The sequence below is a fragment of the Coregonus lavaretus genome, assembly GCF_964263955.1.
Source record: "Coregonus lavaretus genome assembly, chromosome: 6".
Classification (NCBI taxonomy): Eukaryota; Metazoa; Chordata; class Actinopteri; order Salmoniformes; family Salmonidae; genus Coregonus; species Coregonus lavaretus.
Window position 1 is genome coordinate 32,628,317 of NC_139993.1, and position 12,850 is coordinate 32,641,166.

The 12,850-nt window shown below is 41.4% G+C and overlaps 1 protein-coding gene across 1 annotated transcript; it reads right to left on the reverse strand.

Annotated features, from left to right (window-relative positions):
- Positions 1–268: 268 nt before the first annotated feature.
- Positions 269–12,850, reverse strand: mydgf (myeloid-derived growth factor). Its single transcript, XM_084163654.1, has 6 exons — positions 12,551–12,850; positions 8,410–8,460; positions 8,103–8,164; positions 7,769–7,850; positions 1,647–1,719; positions 269–1,241 (listed from the first exon to the last, which is right to left on the reverse strand). Exons 1-6 carry the CDS (start codon positions 12,692–12,694, stop codon positions 1,162–1,164), a joined length of 492 nt encoding a protein of 163 aa, XP_084019780.1. The 5' UTR covers positions 12,695–12,850; the 3' UTR covers positions 269–1,161.

Consider the following 12,850-nt stretch of genomic DNA (forward strand, 5'->3'; position numbering starts at 1 on the left):
GTATTGCCAAGACTGATGTGCACACATATACATTTGTAATGTCCAAAAACTTTAAGCATTTTGAATTACTTTGCGTAGTAGCTCCATTCTTATGTGGAACATTATAGTTACACTGTAGGTCTATGGAATCTACTGAACTGAAAATGTGTGCACTGTAAAACATCAGCACACTGAACTTTTCTGAAAGTAATCCAAGCTGACAACCATCACGAAGCAGGGACTTTCTGATCAAGCACAGCTCTGTCAAAACAAAACATGAGAACAAACATTTCACATTCCCAGACATGACTTTTATTGGAGCATAAGTTGCACACTGTGAATCAGAACACAGTAGAAAAGACAATTTAAAAAATAAGTAACTTTCTGTTTGTCTGTCTCTCGATGCCTGTCAGCGCCTTGTGGCATTTCCTGTTGGGACCCCAGGGACTCTCGCTGGTGAGGAGGGGGACTCCACTATCAACACAGAGGTCCTCCTCTGGACAGACAGGGATAAACCTGGATGGATATGGTACGTGCTGCTAACTAACTTTCCCATACATCAATGCAAGACAGTACATCTCTAATCCTGGTGGGCCAAATTAGCATCTGTTCTAAAACTCAACCTAGCTTCATTAAGACTGTTGGTAGGAGTGAGAGAGGAGGGAGTAAAACTTAATCAACCGCATTGAATGATGATTGGTTGGTTGAATCAGGTGCTCCATGCTCTATCTAGATCAAAAGCACAGAGAAACTGGGCTCACTGCTCTACTCTGTCTGTGTTAACCATTTACTTGCAGAGAGAAGCAGCAGATTGGAAAAACATAATTGTGTTTACGTGTGCACGATGAAGCCAATAGATCACTCACATTTCCCTGGCTTAGCATAAGAATGATAAATCCTCTGACCCTACATCTCTCTACACCCACCAAGATCAGACATCCTCATACAGTAAAGCCATATTCCTAAAAAAAAAATATAAAAAATAAACGATAGACTTATTGAACAGTAAAGTTGTAGACCACCAAGCTGACAGGCTGTAACTCATTACTGTATCGTCCTTTGTGTTTGAATGCCGTCCATTTGCCATTGTAGTGGACAGTAGGGTACATTGGCCTGTCTTGAGAGCTCGCCTGGGTGTCACGATTGGACGATATGACAGTAGTCATTCAAATTTCCAGCCAATCAGAGCTCATCGTGTCGTGACCGGCCAATAATGGTCAGTTTGGAGAGCTCAGCGCGGAACTTCCCATCTTTGTGGGTCACTGGAAGGGCGATGGGAGAGGAAATTAGTTACCACATCATCATTACATTTACATTTTAGTCATTTAGCAGTCGCTCTGGGTAGCAGACGCTCTTATCCAGAGCGACTTACACTATCTTTTTATATTTTCATACTGGCCCCCCGTGGGAATCATAACACAAGTACAACGTTCAATCAAAAACAACATTCAGTAAATTGTTATAATATATTGTAGATTAAATCTTCATATTGGAAAATCATAGCAATGATGGCAGAATGTCAACAACAACATAGTATAATTCCATCCACTTTTGTAGGAAACTCTTCATTCCAGACAATTGGGTAAAAAAAAAAAGAAGAGTATTGAGCTGCTGTGACAGACAGATGGAGTGCAGTAGATCAGCAGTGAGCAGACTAGTCATCTCACCTGTAGAATCTCCCACAGTGAATTCATCTTCCTTCAAAGTCACATCCCTCTGTCCTCCCGCTGCAGTCTGGGACTGTAGAGACGATGACGGGGAGAGATGAGAGCAGGGGATTGACGAGAAAATAAATAACAAACAAGGGAAAGGGTTGGTGAATGGGAAAAAGAGAAACTCATCATTGGCAGAGGCAAGGAGAGTTACAGTGGAGTGACAAGGTAGAGAAGTTGCTTTGCTTTTTAGGAGCGCTGGATATTTTTATCACAACATTTAGTGAGTGTTATTTTTTCTCTCTGTCTTTTCACAGGGGACAGTGCCGGCAGGAGGAGAGGTTGAAGAGTGCTGTTCTGGTGACAGTATCTGTCTGGGGCTTTGTCCTTGCGAGGGAGGCTGTTCAAGGAGAGCCCTGTGGGAGAGCGGTGTGTGCTGCGATGTACAAAGCCTCCTCCCCTGTCAGACTCCTCAGAACAGTGTTTCAGAACAATGTTTCAGAACAGTGTTTCCCTGAATGGAGTTTTGGGAACCACTGGTGGGTAGCCATTGATTCATGTGGAGTTGTGGTGGGAAACTGGGTCGTGACTACAATCATTGGTCTAGTTTACTTAGTAAATCAGAGGGAGATAACAAAAGCTTATGGTGGGTGGGTCACAGCACAAACAGTTTTGGGAATCACTGCGTGCAATTTACATGTGATGCGACTAATCTGAGACAGTTGCCTGTACTCTGAACACAGCAGCATTTACTTGGGAGAATAATAAATTGTTAGATCTGAATGCAACATGCTAACAATGTATTCTCTGACTGCAATACATATAGTTCTCTCAAATACACTCCCCTACAGAGCCCATAAGGGGACACAGGGGCCCGTGCCCCCTCAGATTTGTCCTGTTAAAAAAAAAAAAAAAAGATTGTTGCATTTTTTGTTGTCGTTTCTCTGTAATACTACTAGCCACCTAGCAATTTTATAATGTTTGCTTTAGCTAGCCCAGATAGGTTCCCAATCTCCCAACCTCATAACTAACTACCAAGAAGCAATTTCAGGCTATCAATCAAGTTAGAGTAGCTAGCTTGTCTATCTTAGCTGGGATGCCTAATGGCAAGGTTGGTAATAATAATAATAATAATAATAATAATAATAATAATAATAATATGCCATTTAGCAGACGCTTTTATCCAAAGCGACTTACAGTCATGCGTGCATAAATGTTTGTGTATGGGTGGTCCCGGAGTTCAAACCCACTACCCTGGCGTTACAAGCGCCGTGCTCTACCAGCTGAGCTACAGAGGACAACTGGTAGACATTAGCAATTACTAAATGTACTGAATAAGACTCACTTCTTTCAATCTTTTAATTTGGCTCTATACGCCAGCATTTTGGATTTGAGATCAAGTGTTTTATATGAGATGACAGTACAGAATGTCACCTTTTATTTGAGGGTATTTTCATTCATATCTGTTTTACCGTTTAGAAATTAAAGCACTTTATGTAGGTCATCTAGTCCCCCCCTATGTGAAGGAGTCAAGTATTTGGACAAATTCACTTATAGTGTATTACATTCAGTCAAACATTTAGTATTTGGTCCCATATTCCTAGCACACAATGACTACATCAAGCTTGTGACTCTACAAAGTAGTTAGATGCATTTGCAGTTTGTTTTGGTTGTGTTTCAGATGTTGTTGTGCCCAATAGAAATGAATGGTAAATAATGTATTGTGTCATTTTGGAGTCACTTTTATTGTAATTAAGAATAGAATGTTTCTGAACACTTCTACATTCATGTGGATGCTAACATGATTATGGATAATCATGATTGATTTAATAGGCCTACACTATGGGGTCTATTTTAACAAACCTAATGCAATGTCAATCTTAGCGATGGCACTACGGCTATAGAAATCAGAAATATTTTAGCTATTTTCACTGCAGGAATTATGAGTTCCATGAAATGGCTGGGTTTTGATGGCTTAAAGGGATACTTTGGGATTTTGGCAATGAGGCCCTTTATATACAATACTTCCCCAGAGTCAGATGAACTTGTGGATACCATTTTTATGTCTCTGTGTCCAGTATGAAGAAAAGTTAGTAGTTTCGCGTGCCAATGTTAACTAGCGTTAGCACAATGACTGCAAGGAAGTCTATGGGTATCTAGCCATTGTCTCAAATTCTGTTATTGATGTCTTTGCGTTGTCATCAACTCCGGAATATTCTCTTTCTAATCCATTGTGGATTGATACAGTTTATTAAATAGCATAGACTACAGTAAAGAGTCATAGTAAAAAAAAGAAACATCCAGTGGTTGCTCAATATGTTTGGAGTGTTGGCAGTCAACATTGTTGTAATTTACTTCAACGATTATAGGCCTTGACACTTCTCAAATAAAACACAAATACTAGGCTCCCGTAAATTGTATAGTACAGTGCATTCGGAAGGTATTCAGACCCCTTCACTTTTTCCACATTTTGTTACGTTACAGCCTTATTCTAAAATTGATTAAATTAAAAATGTTCCTCATCAATCTACACACAACACCCCATAATGACGAAGCGAAAACAGGTTTTTAGAATTTTTTGCAAATGTATTGAAAATAAAAAACAGAAATACCTTATTTATATAAGTATTCAGACCCTTTGCTATGAGACTCGAAATTGAGCTCAGGTGCATCCTGTTTCCATTGATCATAATATAATAATAATAATATAATATGCCATTTAGCAGACGCTTTTATCCAAAGCGACTTACAGTCATGCGTGCATACATTTTTGTGTATGGGTGGTCCCGGGGATTGAACCCACTACCTTGGCGTTACAAGCGCCGTGCTCTACCAGTTGAGCTACAGAGGACCACCATCATCCTTGAGATGTTTCTACAACTTGATTGGAGTCCACCTGTGGTAAATTCAATTGATTGGACATGATTTGAAAGGAACACACCTGTCTATATAAGGTCCCACAGTTGACAGTGCATGTCAGAGCAAAAACCAAGCCATGAGGTCGAAGGCATTGTCCGTAGAGCTCCGAGACAGGATTGTGTCGAGGCACCGATCTGGGGAAGGGTACCAACAGACATTGAGGGTCCCCAATAACACAGTGGCCTCCATCATTCTTAAATGGAAGAAGTTTGGAACCACCTAGACTCTTCCTAGAGCTGGCCGCCCGGCCAAACAGAGCAATCTGGGGAGAAGGGCCTTGGTCAGGGAGGTGACCAAGAACCCGATGGTCACTCTGACAGAGCTCCAGAGTTCCTTAATTATGGCAAATTAATTACGATATTTGTGAGGAAGAAAAAGGCTACAGATCATGCTTTCCATCTGATCCTGCAACCCCCGCCTCATACAGGTAGGCCATATGATCCTGCTTGCTCTGGACTCCAGAGAAGTAACAATGTTACATGATATCGCCAGTTGATATTGACCGCTATGAATGACATTCAGCTCAAAATGCAGGTCTAAAATGCAGTTAATTTCTGTATCTTGCATTTTGAAAATGCATCACCGTTTATGACTAATGACAGGCTACATTTACGCAGCGATTGTTGACCCTGTGTGCGTGTCACTCTGGGTTCCACCAGAAGGTTCTATCTGACACTTCTGAATTAGACATGTTCCGTTTTTAAGAAAACTGTAGCCATTTGAATACATAAATGGCCCCGTGTAGCTCAGTTGGTAGAGCATGGCACTTGCAACGCCAGGGTTGTGGGTTCGTTTCCCACGGGGGGCCAGTATGAAAACGTATGCACTAACTGTAAGTCGCTCTGGATAAGAGCGTCTGCTAAATGACTAAAATAAAAAAATATAAAATAAAAATGATTGAATAACACTTTTACCAAGATAGTCAGAACACATCAAATACATTAAGAAATATATTATGATCGTCAGACAAATTACTGCCATCACTGAACAATGATGTGCCATCATTTACTTTAAGATTTCTGACAGTTTTTTTTTTATGCTGGCTAGACTAGCCTAGACCATACTTAGTGGGAGATGGCAAAGATGTGTTCTGATGGGTCCGTCTGTATTTGTTCAAGCTGGTGATTGGATTGCAGATAGAACCTTATAGTGCCAAGTTAAAATGGGTTAATGCAGATAGAACTTTCTAGTTTTTCATTTTGTCTGTGAAGTTAGATTTTTTCAACAAAGTAAATTGTAAGTGAAAATTTCCAAACTAGAAAGTTCTATCTGGTATGATGTGACTAACTCATTTTTTACAAAAACATCAGATAGAACTATAGTCCCAAGGTTTCGATTTGTAGGTGAACAAGTCATTGCATGTATAGATTTTTTTTACTTGACTTGAAAAAACTTGACTCGACTTGCTCTTTGAATGTACAACTTGGACTTTATCCCTTTCTTCTTGGGACTCGACTTGAGACTCTGACCTTGTGACTTGAGACTTGTTTGTGGCTCGAATAATAGTGACTTGGTCCCACCTCTGGGCGATTACAGGACTGAATAATTTGAATATGTTTGGAGGAGTGCGTCTTTGGTAACCGGACAAGAGGCGCTCTTTGAAAATGGGGATGGATACAAGCCGAATGGAGTAGCCTTTGCACTGCAGCTAGGCCTATGTGAATTATGAATAATGCAAAAGCATGTCGGCAAAAGCCTCACGAGTAGACCACTTAGAAACCTTTTATGGATAGGCTATTTGGCTAATGCATGGCCAGGATAAGAAAGATACTAGATGCATTGCTGTTGAACCAGCTTTCATTATAGTAGGGTAAGGGTAGCCTATAAGGGCTTGTTTTTTAATCAAACGAAAAACGAGCAATTGTTACAGGAAAATAACTTCAATGTTTCTAAATACGAGTGTCAATGGATCATCTCATCTGTAGTTCCATGATGGTCATATAGCCAACATGGAGGGGGTTTTATGCACATCCAAAATAATAGGAGCTGGCTAAAATAATGTACAATTACCTACATAGATACAGTAAAAAGAGGATACTCCCAAACGTTATATTTTAATTAAGCTTTGGTGATTAAGATACATTTCAAAGCAGTCTCATGAGTCAAACCCTTTATGATAGTATTGACTACTTGGTGAATGCATTGGGCAAGACCCCCAAAAAAACAGCCTTCGTTGAGAGGAGAGGAGGCTATGGTTTTTAATAACATTAAATGGGGAAAAAAAACATGTGTTTTTTATGTTTCTAAATATCAGGTTTATGGACACAAAAATCTATCTTGTTCCATGTACATATGGGCAATGTGCGTCACAGCTGGATAGGCTGCGCTTCCGCTGTCAAAATCCATGCCATAACCAACCGTTAAGACCAGCTTTTGGTTGGTCTTAAATATACCCACCAGCGCTGCCTGAAATTGGCACTTTGTCGCACGTTTTTAAGGACACACCTCAGATATTGCCACCTCTCCCACCTCAACGCAAGCGAGCTCAGGTAAATTACCAATCCTGGCGCTAGGGTTTGAAAACAGAAGAGCGCCGACTTTAACAGGTCGAAATTGCAGACAAGCGTGCGTTTGAAAATTGCGCTGGTTTAACGCCAGCTGAAAATAGTCCTAAATGAACGATACTTTTAAATGGAGGGACTAGATACATAAAGTGCTTTCATCTCTAAACGGTAAAACAGATATGTATGAAAATACCCTCAAATAAAAGGCGACAATCTGTACTGTCGCCTCATATAATACATTTGATCTCAAATCCAAAATGATGGAGTATAGAGCCAAATTAAAACTTTTAGCCTCACTGTCCAAATAAATGCATAGGGGATGTACCTATGTGTGTTGCCATAACAATCTCTTTGATCATCTCTACCCATATAAACCCTATATTAGCTTTGATTTAGCTTGCCAGTAAATCAGGATAAAGACAGACAGAAGTCAGAAAATGTGTAGGAACACACCGGAAACTCAGAAGAAATGTTTCCATGGTGATGTGCAGTTTTACCTCATTATCACTGAGACAGACAATAGCGCACTTGAACCAGGAGACCAGAGGGGAAGACAAGTCAATGCTACAGCAACGATATGCTGATATTGGACAGATACGTTATCTACTTTATACAACAAAACATGTTAGCAAAGTTTCTGCTCCAATGCATTATTATGTAGAAATGCAGATAGGATAGCAAATTAGATGACCCATCTGTATGTTGGATACTTACATATGCGCTGGCATATTCAACCTTGGCTCCTTTCAACTCTGCCTTGAACTGTGTGAAAAACAGGTAGGACTTCCCCTGGGGTCTATCAACAAAAAGGAAGAAAGAAATCAAAATGAAGACAGATTAAATCACTACAGAAGTCTGTTGATTCTGCTATTAGTTATTTATTAGACAAAGTCAAGATGACAAACTGGAACTGATTGAACTGGGACATCTCGGGTGAATAACCACCATGCGACACTTGAATGAGTAAGTAATTCAGTGTACATGGATATCTCTGCATCCTAACATCCATTGTTCAGAGTGTAACCTCACAGACGGATTTACAGCTTACCTCCACACTGAGCAGGAGAACAGGCCGTCGTCATCGCTCAGGCCCACACTCATCAGCCATTGCTGTTAAAACAACACAACATGAATACATGTTATTAGAATATCAATATTTTGATTTTGATTATGTATTCTGACAAAGGTTGAAATGTACTTTCTGGTGATCTACATTAGAATTTAGTTTTACACTTCACACTAGAAACCTATTAATCAGTTTACAGCAGGTAGCCTATGTTTCAACACTAGACTAGAATGAACTGTCCTATTTATTAGGTTGAAAAAACCTCAACTTTAATTAGGATACAACTTACCTCGTTGGTTCCCCCTTGTGATGCATAAGTGAATGAACATTCATATTCTCTCTGTGAAAGTAGTAGGAATTGTAGACATTAATTACATTTTCTTGGTGATTAAATGGAGCCAGGAATGAACATAATTAATAGACGAGACAAATGTGTGTTCATTATTTGTAGGCCTAATTGTTTGGAAGTCAAATGGGATGTTTGGGAGTCAAATGGGATCTTTGGGAGTCAAACAATGCTCATTATTATCTCAAAGATCTGCAATTTGTAATAAATAGGGGCACTTGATTTTCAAAAATGCATAGGCTACTATTGTATATTTAAGCAATAACGCCCGAGGAGGTGTGGTATATGGCCAATATACCACGGCTAAGGGCTGTTCTTAAGCACGACGCAACGCGGAGTGCCTCGATACAGCCCTTAGCCGTGGTATATCGGCCATATATCACAAACCCCCGAGGTGCCTTATTGCTATTATAAACTGGTTACCAACGTAATTAGAGCAGTAAACATAAATGTTTTGTCATACACCTGGTATACGGTCTGATATACCACGGCTGTCAGCATTCAGGGCTCGAACCATTCAGTTTATAATTATGCAATAAGGCCCGAGGGGCTGTGATATATGGCCAATATACCACAGCTAAGGGCTGTTCTTAGCACAACGCAACACAGAGTGCCTGGATACAGCCCTTAGCCATGGTATATTGGCCATATACCACAAACCCCTGAGGTGCGCTATTGATATTATAAAGAGGTTACCAACGTAATTAGAACAGTAAACAAGTCGTTTTGCATCATACCTGTGGTATACTGTCTCATGGTGCTTCAAGACAACTGGGAACTTGAGAAAAAACTAGGTCATATCATGACGTCAGTCATCTTCAGGTCGGAAAGTCTGAGCTCTAGAAAGATGCCCGAGTTTACGACATGGAATTCCAAGTTGGATGACCATTCAAAACTATTTTTCCCAGTCGGAGCTCGTTTTTTCCCAAGTTCCCAGTTGTCTAACGCACTGAAGTCGGAAGTCTGAGATTTCCGAGTTCCCAGTTGTTTTGAACGCGGCATCATATAACACGGCTTTCAGCCAATCAGCATCCAGGAGCCAAACTACCCGGTTTAAAATTAGGTATTATAAACTGGGTGGTTCGAGCCTTGAATGTTAATTGGCTGACAGCCTTGGTATACCACCGGTATGACAAAACATTTATTTTTACACTGTTCTAATTACATTGGTAACCAGTTTATAATAGCAATAAGGCACCTCGGGGGTTTGTGGTATATGGCCAATATACCACGACTAAGGGCTGTGCCTAAGAACACTTAATGAGTATATACTATATACTATTAGTTCATTTTTTAGTATACTGTAAACGATCAGTATCCTTTCAGTTGAGTGTACTAGCGCGTCGCCTGTCTACTGGAAGTTGATGCTGTTGCTATGCAACTTCTTGCTAGCTTGTTAGACATTTTACGACTTCATTAACAATGTCCATTGAGAACGCACAACGTCTAAACCACTTAGCTAAACTAAGAATGACGTGTATAATCAAGTCAATAAACGTTGGGTAGTTAGTTAGATAGCATATAGTTAATATACTGGCAAGTTCGATGTATTAGTAGCCAACTAACGTTAGGACGGTAGCTAGATAACATATACCGGTACATACAAGCAACTGCTGTAATGATATGCTATGCGGTTCGTAAGGCTAGCAAAGCTAACAAATTGTCAGACAACATAACGTGTAACTTATTTGAAAAGGCATTACTTTATTACATAGCTCAACATTTGTCATAATTAGTTAAAGCAATGAATTTGTATCCGCTCACGTCGGACTTCGGCTGCATATTTTCCACCACTTTCTTGAAATCTGAAGCTGTTGTGAAGCCACGCCCGTTTTCTGAAGAATTGCATTATGGGACCAAAAGCACGTAAATAGTGTCCACTGCTTGTATACTTCGTATTTTGGCGAATGTAGTACAACACCCGGGAAGTTTTGGCATATGAACTACACTGCTCAAAAAAATTAAGGGAACACTTAAACAACACAATGTAACTCCAAGTCAATCACACTTCTGTGAAATCAAACTGTCCACTTAGGAAGCAACACTGATTGACAATACATTTCACATGCTGTTGTGCAAATGGAAGAGACAACAGGTGGAAATTATAGGCAATTAGCAAGACACCCCCAATAAAGGACTGGTTTTGCAGGTGGTGACCACAGACCACTTCTCAGTTCCTATGCTTCCTGGCTGATGTTTTGGTCACTTTTGAATGCTGGCGGTGCTTTCACACAAGTGGCTCAGGTAGTGCAGCTCATCCAGGATGGCACATCAATGCGAGCTGTGGCAAGAAGGTTTGCTGTGTCTGTCAGCGTAGTGTCCAGAGCATGGAGGCGCTACCAGGAGACAGGCCAGTACATCAGGAGACGTGGAGGAGGCCGTAGGAGGGCAACAACCCAGCAGCAGGACTGCTACCTCTACCTTTGTGCAAGGAGGAGCAGGCGGAGCACTGCCAGAGCCCTGCAAAATGACCTCCAGCAGGCCACAAATGTGCATGTGTCTGCTCAAACGGTCAGAAACAGACTCCATGAGGGTGGTATGAGGGCCCGACGTCCACAGGTGGGGGTTGTGCTTACAGCCCAACACCGTGCAGGACGTTTGGCATTTGCCAGAGAACACCAAGATTGGCAAATTCGCCACTGGCGCCCTGTGCTCTTCACAGATGAAAGCAGGTTCACACTGAGCACGTGACAGACGTGACAGAGTCTGGAGACGCCGTGGAGAACGTTCTGCTGCCTGCAACATCCTCCAGCATGACCGGTTTGGCGGTGGGTCAGTCATGGTGTGGGGTGGCATTTATTTGGGGGGCCGCACAGCCCTCCATGTGCTTGCCAGAGGTAGCCTGACTGCCATTAGGTACCGAGATGAGATCCTCAGACCCCTTGTGAGACCATATGCTGGTGCGGTTGGCCCTGGGTTCCTCCTAATGCAAGACAATGCTAGACCTCATGTGGCTGGAGTGTGTCAGCAGTTCCTACAAGAGGAAGGCATTGATGCTATGGACTGGCCCGCCCGTTCCCCAGACCTGAATCCAATTGAGCACATCTGGGACATCATGTCTCGCTCCATCCACCAACGCCACATTGCACCACAGACTGTCCAGGAGTTGGCGGATGCTTTAGTCCAGGTCTGGGAGGAGATCACTCAGGAGACCATCCGCCACCTCATCAGGAGCATGCCCAGGCGTTGTAGGGAGGTCATACAGGCACGTGGAGGCCACACACACTACTGAGCCTCATTTTGACTTGTTTTAAGGACATTACATCAAAGTTGGATCAGCCTGTAGTGTGGTTTTCCACTTTAATTTTGAGGGTGACTCCAAATCCAGACCTCCATGGGTTGATACATTTGATTTCCATTGATAATTTTTTTGTGATTTTGTCAGCACATTCAACTATGTAAAGAAAAAAGTATTTAAGAAGATTATTTCATTCATTCAGATCTAGGATGTGTTATTTTAGTGTTCCCTTTATTTTTTTGAGCAGTGTATATCAATACTATGACCAATAAGCATACTACATACTCAATTTACGTCACAAATAGTACGGTTAGTATTCGAACACAGCTATTGACTCTGGACAATTACCATGGAGGAAGTATAGCTCTATTCTAGACCAATGAAAGGCCTCCTTGTGGCACTGGTAGAGACGTGTCAGCATATCAGAGGTCGTTGCCTCATCATCATGCGACGACCAGAGCCTTTTAAAAATCATCTGGTTATTATTATTATTTTTAGATGGTTTAAATTAGATTTCATTTGTGAGTGGTGCCATCATATGCCTGTTTGTTATTTGAATTAGCTACCATAGCTATGTGAATATCCAACAGCACGATAGCTTGCAGGGAACTATCCGGCAAGTTAGCATGCTGGCTAACCCTCTTTGGCTAAACAGTCAATTCGTATGCATATTTGTGCCACAAACATGATCTAATAGTAAGTTACAACAGCTCCATGACGACAAAATTGTTCTGAGCACATAATGCAGCATACACGACTTCACTAGCAGTACTGTTTACTAGCTGAATGTTGTTGCTAGCTCATGCATCAGCTAGCTAGCATAACTAGCTAGCTAATATCGTTTACCATTTTCTCGGAGAACGTGTGGACCTCTCCGCCGGGTTTTACGTTGAATTCCACCGTTTTCGTTCGGTCATCGGCACTAGCCAATGCAACTGTTAATGTTACAACCAATAAAGCAAGAAAGGCCAAGTTATTGATGATGGCCATTTTGGTCTACTGCTATCGAATGATACTGAATGGTTTGCCAGAAATGATGTATATAAACCCTGGATGACTGATGCTGTGTATTGGCCATTGAGAGGCTTTGAAGCAGCCGGTCGGCCATATTGGCACTCCCGGGTAGGAGCAGTCCTCCATAGGAAT

Coding starts and splice junctions, on each gene's coding strand:
- mydgf (XM_084163654.1), bottom strand. CDS start 12,694: ATGGCCATCATCAATAACTTGGCCTTTCTTGCTTTATTGGTTGTAACA. Junction 8,461..12,550: donor ACACGTTCTCCGAGAAAATG/GTAAACGATATT, acceptor CTACTTTCACAG/AGAGAATATGAATGTTCATT. Junction 1,720..7,768: donor TTGAATATGCCAGCGCATAT/GTAAGTATCCAA, acceptor TCGTCTCTACAG/TCCCAGACTGCAGCGGGAGG.